Source organism: Myxine glutinosa, chromosome 1, assembly GCF_964187855.1.
Source record: "Myxine glutinosa chromosome 1, kmMyxGlut1.1, whole genome shotgun sequence".
Taxonomy (NCBI): Eukaryota; Metazoa; Chordata; class Myxini; order Myxiniformes; family Myxinidae; genus Myxine; species Myxine glutinosa.
The window spans coordinates 443,469,416-443,490,310 of NC_136261.1; the positions used below are offsets into that span (position 1 = coordinate 443,469,416).

General features: G+C 44.2%; 1 protein-coding gene across 1 annotated transcript in view; it reads right to left on the bottom strand.

Annotated features, from left to right (window-relative positions):
* Nucleotides 1-20,895, bottom strand: part of LOC144889681 (uncharacterized) — a 91,669-nt gene that overhangs the window by 48,584 nt on the left and 22,190 nt on the right. Inside the window, exon 2 of the mRNA XM_078770869.1 lies at nt 295-354. Within this exon, the coding sequence (XP_078626995.1) occupies nt 295-329 (35 nt within the window). The 5' untranslated portion in view covers nt 330-354. The remainder of the gene's footprint in view (nt 1-294; nt 355-20,895) is intronic.

The following is a 20,895-nucleotide window of genomic DNA, read 5'->3' on the forward strand; positions in this document are numbered from 1 at the left end:
GAGAATCTTACTAAAGACACACTATGGGTACACACACCGAAAGATACATACAGTTTCGACAAAAACACAATTGTGAAAAATTACTTAACTTCAAAAGCGTGAGCGCATGCACAGCTTCAAAAAGACGTGACCTCGCCGATGAGACCTCGCCGATTTCACATGCACACGAGGCATTTCACCTGTCCACCTGGCATTTCATATGCACACGAGGCATTTCACATGCACACGAGGCATTTCGCCTGCACAGGATTCATTTCACAATCACATGACGCATTTGTACTCGCGGCATTTCACCTGCACACGAGGCATTTCTCCTGCACACGAGGCATTTCTCCTGCACACGAGGCATTTCTCCTGCGCACGAGGCATTTCACATGCACACGAGGCATTTCTCCTCTACATGAGGCATTTCGCCTGTACACGTGGTATTTGACAAGCACACGAGTCAATTCACAAGCACACTAGGCATTTCACATGCACACGAGGCATTTCACCTGTCCACGTGGCATTTCACATGCACACGAGGCATTTCACATGCACACGAGGCATTTCACATGCACACGATGCATTCCACATGCACACGAGACATTTCACCTGTACACGAGGCATTTCACGTGCACACGAGGCATTTCACATGCACACGAGGCATTTCACATGCACACGAGGCATTTCACATGCACACGAGGCATTTCACATGCACACAAGGCATTTCACCTGCACACGAGGCATTGCACATGCACACGAGGCATTGCACATGCGCACGAGGCAGTTCACATGCACAAGAGGCATTTCACCTGCACACAAGTCATTTCACATGTACGCGAGGCATTTCACCTGAATACGACTCATTTCACATGCACACGAGGCATTTCACCTGGACACGAGGCATTTCACCTGTACACGAGGAATTTCGCCTGCACACGAGTCATTTCACAATCACATGAGAATCCTGGAAATATCACAACACACCACAGGTTCTGTGTTCCTCTCTTCTTTATCCACCTCTTGTCTTTCTTCCACCTCAAAATTCACGCATGCATTTTCAGATTGATCAGCAAAGGGATCAGAAGGGTACTTTGTAAATCTTATTATGTATTTTTTTTATTGTAATAGAGCAAATTGTAATGAAGGAGAGGAAGGGGAGTGGCTCATGTTTCTGAGTGAATGTGGCTGACGTTTCTGAGTGAATGTGGCTGACGTTTCTGAGTGAATGTGGCTCACGTTTCTGAGTGAATGTGGCTCAGGTTTGAGTTGAGTGTGATGCCGATCGGGAAGAAGAAGAAGTCGTACTACCAAATTCGTGCACATCCGGAATTGTTTGATTTATTTGTATTCAAATGTCTGGTAATTGTTTTGTATTTACAGTCATGTGAAAAAGTAAGTACACCCCATGTAAAGTTTTGACTTTTTCAACACAACCTATTTGATCTTCATTTCCACAATATTGATAGGTAAAGGTAATATAATATAACAAATATCATGAAACATTTACATTCTGTAGTCCATTGTATCATTTAAATGAACATAAATGCAAATTTCGCATGTGGAAAAAGTAAGTACACCCCTACATTTATCACTACTTCAAATACCTAAAATTAGAATCAGGTGCACCAGCTCAGGTGCAAATGATTAGAACATTGTTAGACAGGATCTTGGAGGAACCTGTCTTATTAAAACCTCAGACATTTAGTTTGGTTTGCTCTTTGTTGTTGAAGTGTGCGGCGTCACCATGCCTAGATCAAAAGAGCTCTCTGAGGCCTTCAGAAAGAAGGTTATAGATGCCTACGAGTCTGGGAAGGGATTTAAAAAGATCTCCAAACAATTTGAAATCAATTCGACTGTCCGGAAGGTCATCTACAAGTGAGGAAGATTCCAAGCAACTGCCAACTTGTACAGGTCAGGCCGCCCCAGCAAGTTCAGCCCGAGAGCAGTCCGCAAGATGCTGAAAGAAGTCTCTAAGAACCCCCAGAATGTCATCACTGGACCTACAGGTAGCTCTTGCCACTGTTGATGCAAAGTGCACGAGTCTACCATTAGAAAGAGGCTGTACAAATTTGATTTGCCAATGAACACCTCGGCAGAGACCAACACTTCTGGAACAATGTGCTCTGGACAGATGAGTCAAAGGTAGAGCTATTTGGCCACAGTACCAGAAGACATGTTTGGCGAAAACCAAAGACAGCATTTGACCACAAGAACCTGATACCAACTGTAAAGCATGGTGGTGGAAATATTATGGTTTGGGGCAGCTTTGCTGCATCAGGGCCTGGACAGCTCACCATCATAGAATCCACTATGATTTCTTAATTGTACCAGAGGGTGCTTGAGGATAATGTGAGGCCATCTGTCGGAAAGTTGAAGCTCAACCGAAGGTGGACATTGCAACATGACAATGACCCTAAACATACCAGTAAATCCACCAAGTAATGGCTGAAAAGAAATAAATGGAGGGTTTTGGAATGGCCAAGTCAAAGCCCGGATCTAAATCCCATCGAGATGTTGTGGGGGGGGGGGGGGTTTAAACGAGCTGTGCATGCCAGAAACCCCTCAAACATTGCACAGCTGAAAGAATTCTGCATGGAGGAGTGGGCAAAAATTTCTACCATTCGATGTCAGAGACTGTTAGACAGTTATAAGAAACGCCTACCTGAGGGTGTTTCTGCCAAAGGGAGCAATACCACCTATTAAAGCCAAGGGTGTACTTACTTTTTCCACATGCGAAATTTGCATTTCTGTTTATTTAAATTATACAATGGACTACAAAATGTAAATGTTTCATGATATTTGTTATATTATATCACCTTTATCTTTCAATATTGTTGAAATGAAGATCAAATAGCTGTATTTTAAAATATGTTGAAAAAGTCAAAACTTTACATGGGGTGTACTTACTTTTTCACGTGACTGCATTTATGCGGATGTGTACCTGTGAATAACTGTCATTAGTTTAAAAAAGGCTTCGGCACTATCAAGCGATTTTTGTTTTTTTAACTGCAAGAAAACGAAGTTTTTTTTTCAATTTTATTTTTTGGGTTTGCCGAGAACACTCCCATGCAATCACTGATGAACCTCTGAAAGTTTGATAAAGATCCGCCCTGCAATCACTGATGAACCTCTGAAAGTTTGATAAAGATCCGTTCTGCCATCTCTGAATAAAACGCGGACACACAGACAACTCGCGTTTATATATATAAATCGGGATTTAAATTTAATTCAAAAATTGATCCAGACGTCTATTCTCTTTAAAACATTCACACCGGCAGGGGTAGTTATTTATCACAGCATCTGTAGAATTTTCACCCTTTTACTCAACTCCGTTTCGCTGTTATTTGGTGGAGCAAAAAGTCAACTGAGCTTCATAGATATTGTTGCGGAACCCTGGTTTGTCGACGTACAAAGGGGGGTTTATGCCCCGTTCCCCCATGTACTCCGGTTCCACTGAGGCCGCCGACCACGACTAAACTCGTGGTTGATTGATTGCTAGGCAACTCCAGCCGTCGAGCCCGCAGCTGCGCGTGGAAGGGTTAGCGGTCACAACCCGAATACCTTCGGACACACGCAGCCATGAAGACGGGGACTGAACCCCGCACAAGTCACATTTATTTCTGATGCCCGAGCGGTTGGCCATCGCGTGACCCGTGCCATTAAACGAAGCGTACTTCGGACCCGATTGAGCGGTTTTACTTCGGGCGATGCTAGGTCAATCAATGGTAAATGACAACGACGGTCAGGTTGGAGGTACCAAACACAGTATTTAATTACAGGTATGTACAGAACAGAGACAAAGCGAGAATCTTAACAGCCTTATCTATACCTCCAGACAAGGGCCCTCATTCATTCGGGGAAGGGGGAGAGGGTAGTGCGCAGGGAAGTGCGGCCGCATTTTGCAGCTCACCCAGATGGGCTCGGTCGTGCAGCTCGCCCGGATGGGCTCGGTCGTGCAGCTCGCCCGGATGGACTTGGTCATGCAGCTCACCCGGATGGGCTTGGTCATGCAGCGAATGTGCGAGGATCGGCTCGGTGGACAAAAACACTAGGAATCGCTCCACTCCAAGGCGCCAACAGCCGGAGAAGATTGCGGCAGGAAAGAAGTGATGATGACGAAACAGGCGCAGGAACCAGAGAGAGTGTGTTCTGTGCTGGGTTTTTATAACACCCAAACTGCTTCCTGAATGTTCCATCCGTCTCAATTGGTGGCCTGGGGTCACGTGATGTGATAGCCCCTCATTGGCCATCCTCTGTCACTCCCCCCTGCCTTCCCTTTAGCTCCCATTGGTTGCTCACTGTCTCCTCCCAGGAATGTCTCATTCTTAATTCGGGGAAGGTTCCATTCCTCCTTCGGGCCTGCAGGGCCTAGTCTACTCCCTTGATGAGGCAATTTAGGCTTCAACGAGGTCTACAATCATCCTGCCTGACTCAACGCATATTTGGTCTTAATTACTACACAATGGGAAAGGGCTAATCTTTACATTCAATAAGAAATAACTAACTATGGGAGGCTAGATGTTGTGGTGTAACTAACTATAGGGGGGTTGCCTTTATTCACAAAACCGCAACAATATTTATTATTAGATTATATAGATAGATAAAGAATGTTCACGTGATATTTTTGAAATGATAATAATATATACATCATTGTTGTAATGTGAAGTGAAGAAGTTATAAAAGTGTTGTGGACATTCCAGAAATGAGGTCGAAGCAAAAGATGGTGAGATTGTCATGAGATGTGAAAACAGTAACAACAAAGTCAAAGTGGCACAGCAAGTCGATGACGTCATTACATTCCTGTGTGATGGCATGAAACTGACACACCTGTATTACTTCCTTGAATGATCGAACAATCGTTCAGTTTGTAACCAGCTTCATCAGGAGAGGTAATGTAAATGTGACAAGTCAGGAGACGATGATGGTTCAAGAGTGAGCGGTATTCAATGACAAAGGACGGACTATCAAGTCGATCGTCACAGTCGTCACGATCATCGACGATTGATGCATCAAATCGGGACCATAATCAGTTATGAGGTTAGTTAGCTACACAACACCGAAAATTCGGTTTGATTCCGCCAACTTTGAAAATTTGACCCTTGTGGCCTTCAAAGGTCAAAGGTCGAAGATTCTGAAATTTGTTGGAAAACTTGTATTTCATGATATATGTGATAATATAAGATCATGTACGACATTTCACCGTATCCGGAAGTGAACAATGCAATAAAACCCTCAAAAATCAACTTTTCTAAATTTGGTGACCTTGCGACCTTGACCTTGACTTTGGGGAGAAAATGAAAAATCGAGCTCCGTGGGGCTAGACACAGGACAATGGCCTAACCAAATACCGAAACCCCTGTCAGATTCCACCAAACCCCTCGGAGAAGATGTAGCTTGAACTCGATTACCCCCTAAAAAGACATCTTTCTTGGGCGTGGCTCCGCCCACAATGGGCGCGATACGCCCACTCTAGGAAGGACACAACTAGATCATGATATCAACCTCCCACCCAAGTTTCATCAAGATGGCATGACATCATCGGGTAGTTATGCTGCGGACAGACAGACAGACAGACACACAGACAGACACAACCATGACGAATATCGTGGTCACTCTGTTTGATAACTCGTGAACCAATAATTGTTACTGGGTTTGTGGAATAACAGATTATTATATGATTTTATCACAAGGACTGATAAACATCTTTAGAATACCAAAGGTAAATATGAAATTATTGTGATTGTTATATATGGTTCCAACTTGTTTTTGGTCCCGATGTGTTTGTGTACCTGTGTTTGCTTTGTACCTTATTTTACAATAGGTTTTACATTTACCTGTTTTATACCTGTTTTCCGAACTTCGTAACCTGTACATATATATGAGGGCGAGTCAAAAAGTTTTTCCTTTTACAACAAGTTTTAGAGCCACACCCGTGACTTCTATTCAAGGCCTCAAGAGAATCATCCAGTTCTGGGAATAACGTGACATGTTTAGAAACTGTACAGAAAATGATGAACATCCGTGTCGAGTTTCTTGGTGTTGGCTCGTTATTTATGGTTAAGGGGTTGGGGGTGAAGGGGGTAAATGTATTGACCACGTTCGACGTACAATGTCGAATATCCTATGATGGCCATTCCAACTTTTCCCACCATTGGGCCAACATTAGTTAGTGTGACACCTGGAGAGTATTTTTTGTTGTTAAAGAAACAAACTACAAGGAAGGACCTCAAGGGTAACAAATACCATAAGTTTCTTATTTTCATCAATCTGTTCATGTTGTCCTCCCTATAAATCAACGATGTGCGTGTGAGAGAGTGAAGTGAAACACCCGGTTTATCTGGTTTTCCTTCTTCTTGTTTATTTCTATCACATATTTCATTCTGATTCATGTTGAATACAAATTCATTCCTTTCTACTTCACAGGTCATGGAAATATTTTTTCCATGAAAGAAAATGTTCAGGAAAATGTTTTTTCAAAACAGTTTTTTTTTACAGCGTAATTTGCACAGTTATGTAATACAGATCCAAAATTGACCCAAATTGGCCCCAAAAACATCTTTCCCTCAATTATGTAATGCAGATCCAAGATTGACCCAAATTGGCCCCAAAAACATCTTTCCCTCAATTATGAAATACAGATCCAAGATTGACCCCACTTGGCTCCACAAACATATTTCACTCAATTATGAAATACAGATCCAAGATTGAACCCACTTGCATGATGGGGGCCTGAACACAGAACTTTGCAATGTTAAGCCAGCCACCTTAACCGTTTAGCCAACACCAGGTTTTACTCTTCCATGAACCTCCATCTTATATAGAAAAACATTTAGTTAACCCAGAGCTGGAGAATACTAGAGTTCGGCGAACTTAATAATAGCTGCCATGTTGTTACTCAAGTGTTAACGTGTGGTGTAGCGTTAATTACCTAATATTGGGACGTACCTTTGAGATATTTGCACCTTTTAAATCCCTTAGACCTTTAAAACCATTACAGATCTTTTCCTTTCGACCCTTCAAACCCTCAGACCCCTTCAGCCGTTTAGACCTCATAGACCTTACCAAACCCTTGTCTTTAGACACTTCATAGGTAAACCCGAAACCTCGTAAAGCTTTAACTTTAGATCCTGAAGACTTTTTGGATAAATTAACCCCTCAAGACCCTTAAGACCCTCAAGACCGCCATTAGACCCTCAATAACCCTTAGTCCTTCAACTACTTTGGCTCTGCTATTGGTGTTTCCCCCCTCTCTCTGCTGTTGGTGTTTCCCCCCTCTCTCTGCTGTTGGTGTTTCCCCCCTCTCTCTGCTGTTGGTGTTTCCCCCCTCTCTCTGCTGTTGGTGTTTCCCCCCTCTCTCTGCTGTTGGTGTTTCCCCCCTCTCTCTGCTGTTGGTGTTTCCCCCCTCTCTCTGCTGTTGGTGTTTCCCCCCTCTCTCTGCTGTTGGTGTTTCCCCCCTCTCTCTGCTGTTGGTGTTTCCCCCCTCTCTCTGCTGTTGGTGTTTCCCCCCTCTCTCTGCTGTTGGTGTTTCCCCCCTCTCTCTGCTGTTGGTGTTTCCCCCTCTCTCTGCTGTTGGTGTTTCCCCCCTCTCTCTGCTGTTGGTGTTTCCCCCCTCTCTCTGCTGTTGGTGTTTCCCCCCTCTCTCTGCTGTTGGTGTTTCCCCCCTCTCTCTGCTGTTGGTGTTTCCCCCCTCTCTCTGCTGTTGGTGTTTCCCCCCTCTCTCTGCTGTTGGTGTTTCCCCCCTCTCTCTGCTGTTGGTGTTTCCCCCCTCTCTCTGCTGTTGGTGTTTCCCCCCTCTCTCTGCTGTTGGTGTTTCCCCCTCTCTCTGCTGTTGGTGTTTCCCCCCTCTCTCTGCTGTTGGCGTTTCCCCCCTCTCTCTGCTGTTGGTGTTTCCCCCCTCTCTCCTTTGGTCCTGTCACTTTCTGATCCGTTCATTGTACAAGTACGAGCTCCCGATCTCCCACGAGCCTCGGCTATGTATACAAAAAAACTGCATTTCTCACTGAACCTGAATCTTCATTACTCCATTTGACAATAATCTTCATCGAAATTTATTTACTGCCAGCATTTCAACTGTTACCCACAATCCCTCTGTTTTGTACAATTGGAATGCTTAGATTTTGGTGTGGAAATTGTTTCTCTCTTCCCATCAAAAGTAAGTATTTCATGTTGAAAATCAAACATGGCAACCAACACATTCTATCTATATCAGTGATCTCAAACCTTTTCAATCACATAATCCTTCCTTTTAACTGTTTAACTTACACAGACAAACACACACACTTATTTCAATACCCTGAATAATAATTATTCCTCACGTAATTGTTACCTACATCACTTGAGGTGGACGGAGGATATGATTTCACCCCTTGTCTGTCAGTCTGTCTATGAGGAGGAAATCTCAAACGACATTTGGTGGACAGGTTCGTTGTCTGACAAGAACAAGTTGATCAGATTTTCAAATTATGGAGAAGATCTGGATCTGGATATAAGAATTCTTCAAAGTAATTCTTCACCATTGAGACAGAGGGCCAAAAACGATATACAGCACGATATTTCAAAAAGATTATAGTTACAGTTTCAATAGCTTAAGTTTTTCTTCTTTTCAATCTCCATTTGCAGGTTTTAATTCAACCCTGCTTCACACTCTTCTCTGACCCCAAGGAGATGGGTTCTTCTTCCTCTGATATGGGAGATAATTTGGATGCACTCACCTGCTCAGTGTGCCTTGCGGTCTATGAGGAGCCTGTTGGTTTGGCCAAAATCATCAAAATCATCACTCTACTACATTTGTATTCAAATTTATACACGTTTTCTTGATTGACAAACTTCTGGTGGTGGCCATCTTGGATTTCGGTAACTAGGCAATGTCTAAAATATTTTTTAACAGCACCACTGTGTTCGGCATACCTGAAAACCCCATAATATACACCAAAATCATCAATCTACTATGTTCCTATCAAAACTTATAGGCATTTCTTGTTTGGCACTGGCCCCGTGGTGGCCATTTTGGAAAATGGCCATTTTCCAGCTTATGATACAAATTCAGGAATTCCACCTAGTAGATTATTGAAGCTCGGGGTATCCCATTCTCCAAACAACTGTCAAAGTCTATGCCTTCTGAGATGTATACAGGTTTCTATGCCAGTGCCAGGACTATAAAGGGTGGAACCAGTCTTACATGTGTACCAAGATCAAAAGAGTTCTGACTTGTCGAACTATCCGGCATGGATAAGATTTCTCTCCGTCCTCCAGGTATTTCAACCTCCTTGAGTACAATTTCCTTCTGATACTCCATGTCCCATTCCTTTAAGTCCCTTTGATACTCCAGGTCCCGTTCCTTTAAGTCCCTTTGATACTCCATGTCCCGTTTCTTTAAGTCCCTTTGATACTCCATGTCGCGTTCCTTTAAGTCCCTTTGATACTCCATGTCCCGTTCTTTTAAGTCCCTTTGATACTCCATGTCCCGTTCCTTTAAGTCCCTTTGATACTCCATGTCCCGTTCCTTTAAGTCCCTTTGATACTCCATGTCCCGTTCCTTTAAGTCCCTTTGATACTCCATGTCCCGTTCCTTTAAGTCCCTTTGATACTCCATGTCCCGTTCCTTTAAGTCCCTTTGATACTCCATGTCCCGTTCCTTTAAGTCCATTTGATACTCCATGTCCCGTTCCTTTAAGTCCCTTTGATACTCCATGTCCCGTTCCTTTAAGTCCCTTTGATACTCCATGTCCCGTTCTTTATGTCCCTTTGAGACTCCATGTCCCGTTCCTTTAAGTCCCTTTGATACTCCATGTCCCGTTCCTTTAAGTCCCTTTGATAGTTCATGTCCCGTTCCTTTAAGTCCCTTTGATACTCCATGTCCCGTTCGTTTGAGTCCCTTTGATACTCCATGTCCCGTTCCTTTAAGTCCCTTTGATACTCCATGTCCCGTTCCTTTAAGTCCCTTTGATACTCCATGTCCCGTTCTTTTCGGTCCCTTTGATACTCCATGTCCCGTTCCTTAAGTCCCTTTGATACTCCATGTCCCGTTCCTTTAAGTCCCTTTGATACTGCATGTCCCGTTCCTTTAAGTCCCTTTGATACTCCATGTCCCATTCCTTTAAGTCCCTTTGATACTCCATGTCCCGTTCCTTTAAGTCCCTTTCAGCTTTCCTTTCCTCTTGTTCCTTTTCTGCTTTCCATTCCAACTCTTTGAATCGTTCCTGGCTCTGCAGTTGCATCTCCATTTTCCGCAGCTCCATATTTCCTTTTCCCTCTGGTACCCAATCCAATGCTACCTCTTCCCATTTTCTCATTCCCACGAAATATTCCACCACCAACGTCTGAATCTCTGCCTTCTTCATATTAATTCGGACCTCCAAGTTACAGTATTTGACCAAAGTCCTAAGTTCCGATCTTTTTAACGCCTGGAACTGTGCCTCGTTAGGGGACGTCACAAAATTTTCCACGTCACCTGTCTCCTCCTCTCCCTGCTGATCACCTCCTCTCTCATCTTCCGGTTTCTTTGCCGCGTTTTTTTCTTTTTCCTTCACAAACATTAATTTTTACCTTTTACAAAAGTCATCTCCATTTCACACAGAAATCTTAACAACAATATTACCTGAAACTAAAAATCCTAACAGTATATAATAAGAACAAGGGCGGAAGTGACGAATCCGAAACATGTGTCATGTCACATGTGGAAATTGTGAAAAAGTGAAATCATCACATGTGTCCAACACATGTGACCAAAATGCAGAAACGAACTCTGGGACCATCAGGTGTAGATCCACCTTGGGTCAGCCAGTACTAAATCCATAGACCATAGAAATCAGTGCTTCGTTTGTGTGAAGGAACGAGATCACACAGGTGAACATCAACTACTACCTGTGAGTACAAAGGATAATCGACAAAATGTGATATGGGAGCAAGAAAAGGTACTCAGTGATGATGATATGGTGCACCGTATGCAGGTATATGGTAACAATTGTGGTGACATGATTGATAATGAGTTCAGGTACCACAAGTCCTGTGTGTGTACAAATATGACAAAGTCTAACCTGCAGATGAAACACACTTGTGATCCAGTACATGATGATACTCTGCAGTAGTTCACCTCTTACAAAGATGGTAACTTATCTGAAGATCCGAACACAATCATCTTTCTGAGTTCACTTCACCACAAATACAGGTGCTGGTTGTCCGTACCTCGTATAGTGAATACCACTTTATACAGGTGCTCCATTCTCAAAAAGGAATGAAGAATACTCCGCAGACCGTGGATCAAAGGTCATGATAGTCCTACAAAAAGGTAAATCTTCTATCATTTGTTCATCAGATATGTCAACAGGTTATCTTCTATCAAAGGTTACCTGCCTGAAGAAACGTGCAGAGGAAAGCGGTGACGAATCCACAACCACAGGTGCTAAGCCTGAAAAGAACGTTATCTTCCACCATTCTGCGAAATCATTCCGGAATGATGTGAAGGACACCTGTGAGAAACAGAGTAGAAGAAGAACCCAGAAGATGATCCGTCGCTGTTTATTCATCGCTGTAATTCTGCACCTGAATGTGTACCTGTGTCCCTCTACATCTACAATCACGTGACCTGGATGGTGAATGATGCAACTCCAGAGATGAATGAGTCAGACTTAAAATTGGAACTGAGTGAGAGAAATCGGGAAAAAGTGCTGAATATGGATCAAGGTATTTGTGCACCTGTAGAAGGTATCCCCACGAGCTTTTCACACCTTAAAACAAACCAGGAGTAAAGAAAGAGTTTAAATATTGAACCGTTTTATCAATATCATCAGGTATAAAATAGCCAGAGATGTATCGCTTCCATGTCACAGACTAGTGAGGAGACCAGGAACAAGGTGAGCTCTTGATTCCCACAAACCTTACAGGTGGAAAATTCACTCAAAGTGCCATTGATAACCTGGACTTCCATGAACACACACTGGAAGGTACAACAACGCGTGGCACCGCCCACAACATCCACCAACATTCAGGTAACGATGATGAGGTATTGAAAGCTGTTACATCAGGACCATGAACCAAAACACCTGGTGAGCTCCATGGGCAGGAATTCAGCACTTCCAGACTAAGGTGAGTGGTCTAACCTTGAGAGATCGACAGCAAAGTCGTTCCTTGTGCGGCCGGAAACTTGTACAAGAACCAAGAACGACCAATGTGTCTTGTGTCCATCAAAATGGTCCTCGTACTAAAAAGGTGTGTGGAAGGTGAAAGAGCTGGCAGGTGGGAACAGCACCTTGAGGAATAAACATGCTGCCACACCTGATATCTACTGGACACAGTAAACACGTGGCAGGTATCCCACAATACCTGATGGTGATGAAGAAGCATCCACCACCAGATATAGGTGCAGAATTCCAACAGGTAGGGTAGGGTGGGGCAAGAGGCCCAGTAGGGGTCAAACGCCTACCCACAATATATACTAAACCACGTGATGCAACGAGCCCCATGATGCCTTGCGAGCTTCCTTCCGCAAACATCCTTTCCCACCACGACGGCGACACAGGTAGAGAAAGCGGTACGTTTCTCAGATGTTTTTCTTTGTTTTAGTCCTGTTTGTTGTAAATTTCATACTTCATTTGTTCAGTACCATCATCTAAATAGCAGAAGAAACAGAACGTCTCTACTTTTTCTTGTTATAGGGATCTGTTAGCTATCTGTTGATGCCAGACTAAACTAGTTGCCTCCCTTGCTTTAAGTCAGATTTCCAAAGATAAGATTTGTAACAGATTGGGGGTCAAACGCCCACTGGGATGTTGGGGCAAGACGCCTAATGTGCCCCTCATTCCACTGAATGTAATACCGACTTGACTTGAAATGCTAGAGTACTGCATGTCTCTCTCTCTCTCTCTTTTTCTTTTTTCTTTTTCTTTTTCTTTTTCTTTTTCTTTTTCTTTTTCTTTTTCTTTTTCTTTTTCTTTTTCTTTTTCTTTTTCTTTTTCTTTTTCTTTTTCTTTTTCTTTTTCTTTTTCTTTTTCTTTTTCTTTTTCTCTCTCTCTTTTTCTTTTCTCTCTCTCTCTCTCTCTCTCTCTCTCTCTCTCTCTCTCTCTCTCTCTCTCTCTCTCTCCTTTTTCTTTTTCTTTTTTCTCTCTCTCTCTCTCTCTTTTTCTTTTTTCTCTCTCTCTCTCTCTCTCTCTCTCTCTCTCTCTCTCTCTCTCTCTCTCTCTCTCTCTCTCTCTCTCTCTCTCGTGGTGGGCATGGCGTCATGGCGGCTGTGAGCAACTGCTCTGTGCTTTGGTGAGGCCGTTGCGTTTTTCCCCTCCCCTCCCCTGCCCTCCTCCCTCTCCTTCTCCATCCTGTGTGCTTCGGCATTGTGTTTTCATCCGTTCTGCACCCTTGTCTTCGAGAGAGAGAGGATTGAGAGCGGGCCCTTGTTGGGTGCGGCCTACTGGCTTTGACGGCGCTTTGTAAGCCATTTTTGTGCTTAGAACGCACGTTTTTTATTTACTTTAGCTCGATTATTTAGGTTTGATACCCTCTTGTCCGGTCCGGACAAGGGGGGGGGGGGGGGAATTTGATCTGTTTGTTGGTGTTCGACAAACATTGGGTTCTCTCGGTTCTTGGCTACGAACTTTTATTTGGTCGAGTTAGAATGGCGGGCGAACGTTTCCGCATTGATACGTACGAATCGCTAACTCGTAAACACGGGCTAGCTTGTGTTCCTCCCAACGAGGTGGAAATTAACGATGTGCTTTCCGCCATTGGAAACATCGTTGGTGCACACAGTATTCGTGCTGCCTCTCGTATGAATAAGAAATTTGTCGTTTTTTTGTCCGAGGAGCACATGGTGGCGAGTGTAGTCGAACAAGGCTTGTTCATTGAACCGAACACGTTCCTCTCTGTGTTCGCTTTACAAGCCCCGACGGTAAAGATTAACATCAGTAATATCCCGCCATTTATTAGAAATGAGGAGTTACGTGAACAATTAAACAAGTTCGGTAAGGTCGTATCGAGGATTTCGATGGTGCCGATGCGAAATGTTTGCGATCGATTCAAACATGTCATGTCCTTTAAGAGGGTGGTGTACATGATACTGCCTGCAAATGTAAAAACGCTCAATGTCGTGTTGAGTGTGAAAATCAACGGCTTTGAATACAAAATGTATGCCTCCTCGGAGGCTATGACGTGTTTCGAGTGTGGGGCTTACGGGCATGTGAGGAGTGCCTGTCCCAATGCGGTTGAACCGCAGGAACGCGGAGGATTGGTGAGGAGCGACTCCTCTTCACCGCACCATGAAGGGGAGGAGGCGGATCGAGTGGTTAATCCACCCACCGCACCGACTGCGGTGAGTGAAGCGCCAGACCCGTCCCCCCCGACCGGGGGGGTGGGGGAGGGAGTGATAGACTTAGAACGTGAGGTGACTAACCCTGCCCCTCCACTTAAGGTGGGAATAAAAGTGGTTGAACCCTCTCTCATTTCGTCCACGGTACACGACAGTGCGGACGATACCATGGAAGTATCCGTAGTGGACACCAGGAAAAAAGGTCAGAAGCGTTCAAGTGATGAATCCTGTGATTCCGAAGAAAAACAAAATAAGATTCAGATCGTGTCAGGTTCGCAGGACCTCCAGGGTGAGGCCTACACCGGAAACTCCTTGGCGGTAATGGAGATGGTACAGGAAGTGTGTGTACATGAGGAAGATTCGCTGGCACCACTTGCTGAGATTGAGTATGACCCGGAAAATAGTCGATCCTCTCAGGCTGTGGTAAGTCCTTGTCCTGATAACCAAACTCGCTCAGACGAGTTAGCAGCTGGATCTGCCAGTGAGGAAAAAGTAGATAAAGGGGAAAGTCCTTGCGACTGTGAGGATAACGTTAACCCTTCCCTGACTGATAAAAATGAAAGGGATGATGAGGTGGGGGACATACTTATAGCCACAGAGGATATGGTAAATTTGGAAGGGTCTGCAAAGAGTGCAGAGGTCCTTGACCCTGTAGAATTGCTGTTTCCAAAACTAAGTGTTCAGCAAATAGGAGGAAAAGATGCAGATCAAGATGAAGCACTTGATTCTGATGAAACCTCTTCTACTCCACTCTTTAGTGCTTCAAGTGCTCAAGAGAGTGAGGCGTGTGATGACAATACCATCACCATGGTTTCTCAAGAAAATGTTATCAAGTTCCTTGAAGAAACGTTCAGGAAAAGACATGTAAAAATCAAAGACTACTTTCCGAATCTGCATGATTTTATTTTGACTGCAAAGAACATGATTCGTGAACCGTATCAGGTTAACATGTCAGAACCTCAATTCCAGAGGCTATGAAAATGTGTAACTCGAGCGGGCAAGGAACTTTATGAATGGTTAACAGAGTGGAGATAAAAGTAGCATCCTTAAACATCAACGGTGGTCGCAGTTGTGTGCGTCGCCTCCAGGTGTTTCAAATGTTTCAGAATGAAAAAATTGATGTGCTGATGTTACAAGAGACGCATGCAAATCAGTCTTCTGAGGTTGAGTGGCGTAATCTCTTTAAAGGTTGTCACTTTTTCTCGAGTGCTTTTGTTGATGCCAAGGCTGGTGTTGCAGTAGTCTTACATCCTAGACTCCAGCCGTTGGAGATCAGATGTAGAGAAATTTGCAAGGGCCATTTACTATCTGTGGAGTTTGTCAGCGGTAACCAAAAGATTTGCACGACTAATGTATACTGCCCTAGTGCGAACTCTGCAAGAAGTGCTTTTCTTCACAAGTTAGCAGGTTTTTTAAGCACTATTGACCTGTCCATGTTGGTTTGCTTGGGGGGAGACTACAACTGTACCCTCAACCCACAACTTGATAGAAACACTCCTGAGCCTCATCCACCGAGTGCAAGGCCTTTGGCACAGCTCATTATAAAATTTCAACTTGTGGATGTGTGGCGGGTACAGAACCCTAATATCCGGCAGTACACGTGGGTTTGTGCCGCAAGAAATCTTTTGACAATGGCTCGTTTGGATAGAATTTATGTTAACCATGATAAGGTAAATCTTGTCAAGAATTCATATATAAGGCCATCTGGTTTTTCTGATCATCACATGGTTGTTGTTGTATGTGGCCTACCTCATCACGTGTGTAGAAGTGCATATTGGACTTTCAATGTCAAACTTTTACAAAGTGAGCATTTCAAAGAAGCATTCAGAATGGTATGGAAGGAATGTGAAATGCAAAAGTTTTCATACCTAAATTTAAGGCAATGGTGGGATTGCACAAAATCCCAAATTAAGTGTTTTTGCCAGCAATACTGTCGTTATAATACCTGTAACACACTTGGTGTGATAACTGCCTTAAAAAACGATATACTTTATTGTGAGCAGAAATCTGGAATGTCCAACGAAAATGTCTAGCAGTTGTCAGAGAAAAGACCACTACTGGCTGAAATGGTGAGAGAGCGTGCATCTGGTGCTTTTGTCCGACTGCGAATGGACAATATCCAACTTGACAAACCAAACAAAGAATTTTTCAACCTGGAAAAGACAGCCAAGACCCCTCAACAAATTCACGCTTTGCGCTCTTCTGCCGGTGCACTTCTGTCTTCTCAAAGTGACATCAAAGATGAATTACGAAACTTTTATTCAAAGCTGTTTGCCTTGAGAACTGTGAACCAGGAAAACAGAAACGAGATGTTTGAACTGCTCCCATCTTTGTCTGAAGACCAGCGACAACAACTGGAGCCTGGCATCTCTCTCGGAGAACTTACTGTTGCTCTTAAAGGAATTCAAGATGGGAAAGCCCCTGGACTTGACGGCCTCCCAGTTGAATTTTACAAGGCCTTTTGGGACATTCTAGGCCCTACTCTACTTGACATCTTTCATGATAGCCTTGAACAAGGTGAATTGCCACTAAGTTGCCGGAGGTCAGTTTTGTGTCTCCTTCCAAAAAAAGGGAACTTGCAAGACGCCACAAATTGGCGGCCTGTGTCACTCCTAAATACGGACTATAAAATATTGTCGAAGGCGCTCGCGATACGTCTAAAGGAAGTCATCCCCCTTTTGATTGATATTGATCAGTCTTATTGTGTTCCTGAGCGTTCTATTTACGATAACATTTTTTTGGTGAGAGACTTGATCAGTCTCGGTCGTACTACATCTCATGGTTTTGGTTTGGTTCTTTTAGATCAAGAAAAAGCTTTTGACAGTGTTGACCATTCTTTTTTGTTTGCTGTACTACAGAGAGCTGGTTTTGGACAAAATTTTGTTTCCTATGTTAAGTTGTTGTATGAAAATGCATCCTGTCTGTTGAAGGTAAACAACAGCTTATGTTGCCCTTTTCCCTTTCAGCGAGGCATCCGTCAGGGCTGCCCGCTTTCAGGAATGCTATACAGTCTCTCGGTCGAACCTTTACTAGCTTTGCTCCGAAACTCACTGGAAGGAGTCTCCTTAACAAAAAACCACAAAATGGTTACTTCAGCTTATGCGGATGACATTTGTGTTGCTGTTTCCAGCCAAAATGATGTGGGGGAGGTCTTTCGATGTCTGTCCCAGTTTGAGCTCGCCTCCACGGCAAAAGTAAATTGGAACAAAAGTGTTGCCTTATGGGTGGGCCCCAGTCCACCTTCCTCAGCTCTGCCTGTGTTACCAGGAGGAATGCAGTGGAACAAAGAGGGGTTTAAATATTTAGGGTTATTTCTCGGAGTCCAAGCATATGAACTAAAAAATTGGGAGGGTTTCTTGGAAAGAATTAAGCAGAAACTGGCTAGATGGAAACGGTTGCACCACCTTCTATCGCTTAAGGCAAGGGTGACAATAATAAATAACCTGGTGGTTCCTTTTATTTGGCATAAAGTTATCCCCCTCCAACCTCCGAGATACTTGGTCACATGCATTCAGAGGGTTCTAACTCAGTTTTTCTGGGGAGGCCACCATTGGCTTGGACCAGACACGGTGTGCAGACCCCGAAATGCAGGTGGCCAAAGCTTGATACATGTTCCGAGTCGGATAATGGCTTTCCGCATGTGGACGATAAAGCGTTTATTGTATGGTGAGTGTGTCCCGTGGCGGCCTCTCACAAACGCTTGGCTGCAGGAAGCAGATGGGTTGAAGTATGACCGAGAGCTCTTCCTCATGGACCTGCAGCATGTCAACACGACTCTGCTCCCCGAGTTTCATCAGAGCCTTCTGAATGCCTGGCAAGTCCTTGGAATACAACGATTAGAGGTGTCCTACGATGCAAAAAAATATATGCATGAGCCATTGGTTCTGAATCCTTTATTCCCTGAAATTTCAACCTCCAGGTCATTTATGCATTGCTTCACCTGTAATGGAATAAACTGAGTGCGAGACCTGATGAAGCCTTCCCTAAATGGATGGTTATCCACCGGTTCTCTCACATCAAAAGTGGGGGTTCGGTCATCTAGAATGGTGGACAAAGTTTTGAGAGTTGTGATTAACACTTTCAGGGAATTAAATATCGGGTGGACTGGGGCAGATGAAGTGGTGGACTCTCGTCTCTATTTCCCCGAGCTCCAAGTCACCTCAAAAAAACAACAGGGTGTCTTTTCAAAGTCAGATGGTTGCGGTGTGTTCCATGTGATGGGAAAAAAAGTTATTTATGGGATATGCCAAGAGGTGCTTATACCGGGTTTCACAAAACCTTTAAAAAATCGGTGGGATGAGATCATTCCGGCTAATTCGTTCCTATCTCCAGTGTGGAAAGAGATGTATAGGTCTCCAACCTTAGGTCGAACCGGAGACTTAAATTGGAGACTAGTTCATCAGGCCCTGGTCACCAAATACTTACTTAATAAGTTTGATCCTTCTGTACTGAATGTTTGTCCTTTTTGTGAAGAGGCTGAAAATGTGACCCATGCTTTTGTGAAATGTAAGAGATTGGTACCCCTTTTTTGTTTCCTCCAACAGCTCTTTTATAAATTTCAGTTTGTTTTTTCTGTTGCAATTTTTGTGTATGGCATTGAAAGGAGCACCAAGAACAAGACAGCGGGCCCTTTCTTGAATTTTCTGTGCGGAATTGCTAAACTCGCAATATATAAAACTAGAAAGATCAAATTGAGTGGCAGAGATGAAAATGTGCTGTTTTGCTTCAAAGGAATAGTGTCGGCCCGGATAAGTTTCGGCAGTGTGAACGACGATTGTTTTACAGATGAGGTGTTGAGTTTGTTTTTGTAAATTATACTTACGCTCAATGTCCACATATACATGTATATACATTCTTTTTGCTTGTACAACTTTCTTTTCTTGTAAAAATTTTGCGGTGTTCTTCCATGTGTGTTTTGATACTTTTATAATAAAAGCACATAAAAGTCTCTCTCTCTCTCGCGCGCGCGCCCCCTGCTGGTCGTTGGTGAGTCGTGCGTGGGTGTGACAATCATGGCTGCTGTGTGTGAGGAGCTGTGAGTACTGTGTTGTGTTGTTGCCTTTCCCATCCCCCATTTCACTCCCTCTGTGTCCTTGTACATGCTTGTGAAGTTTTCCCCGTGTTTTCCTTCTTTGTTGAGACAAGAGAGAGAAAGAGAGCGCGCACGGTGAGTTTGGTGCGAGTCCTAAAGAACCTTGTGTTCTTCGGGCCTGTGCTCTGTTTGCCGTGTTCTTCATCATCGTCGTTTATCGGCTCCCTTATTCTATTTCTTTTCATTTTACCTTCGCCTGCAGGTTTTGCTCGCGACAGGTTCTCTTTTATTTTATTTCGAAACCGTTTCTTTAGTTTCATTTATTTTTTAGCTATGGCGAACGTTCGTTTGCACAATAGCAGGTATGAGTCATTGACTCGCAAACACGGGCTTATTGCTTGCCCGCCTGACGGAGTGAGCGTCGAGGACGTGGTAACCAGTATTGGTAACATTGTCGGCCTGGATAATGACCTCGCTGCCTCCAGGATGAACCACAGAATTGTGGTTTTTGTATCAAAGGAACACCTCGTTAATGAGGTGGTGGAACACGGTTTGTCCTTATCCCAGGGCATTTATTTAAGTGTTAGTCCGATGGACACACCGGCGGTCCGAATCATTTTGTCGAACTTACCGCCGTTTATAAAGAGCGAGCACATTGTCTCTTCGCTTAATCGTTTCGGCACCGTCGTGTCCCGGATATCGATGATCCCCCTGCGACTTCGAGCAGACGCCTCGCTCTGACACATCATGACCTTCCGGCGTCATTGTTATATTATCCTCAAAGACAACGCTCAGACGCTTAATGCGACCATGACGCTGTCGCTCAATGGTCATAACTATCAAATATATGTGTCGACCGAAACGACGACCTGTTTCATTTGCGGGCAACACGGACATGTTAAAGGTGCCTGTACGAAGGTAACTGTCCCCGTGGGCACGCCTAAACAGGCGGCACCTGGTAATGCTGTGGACAATCAGCCGTCGACATCGACAGCAGCAGTGAGGGATTCCTCCGTGAATGATGAAGGTTTCACTGTTGTTACTGCTCGGAAGAAGCACAAACGGCCGAACGTTAATGACGAAGCAGCAACGAGGGATTCAAAAAAGATTGTGTTGACTGGAAGCGACAATGGACCCCTCACTGAGGTGGCTCCTTGTGTTACCGGCATAGCCTTACACAATAGATTTGCATCTTTAACTCCTGATGATGATAAAGAATTAATTAATCAGAGTGAAAGAGCTGCTTGTGATGACAATAATGGACCTACAGAGCCCATTTTAGCCTCCGCCTCTGCGGGGCGTGAGGAACCTGAGGAGGTCGTGACTCAGAATGGCCTGGGCTGTGCGGACATGGAATGCACAGTTTCTGTCTGTGCGGGGCATGAGGCACCTGAAGAGGTCGTGCCTCAGAATGCCCCGGGCTGTGCTGACATAGAATGTACAGTCTCTGTCTGTGCGGGGCGTGAGGCACCTGAGGAGGTCGTGCCTCAGAATGTCCAGGGCTGTGCGGAATGTACAGTTTCTGTCCGTGTGGGGCGTGAGGCACCTGAGGAGGTCGTGCCTCAGAATGTCCTGGGCTGCGCAG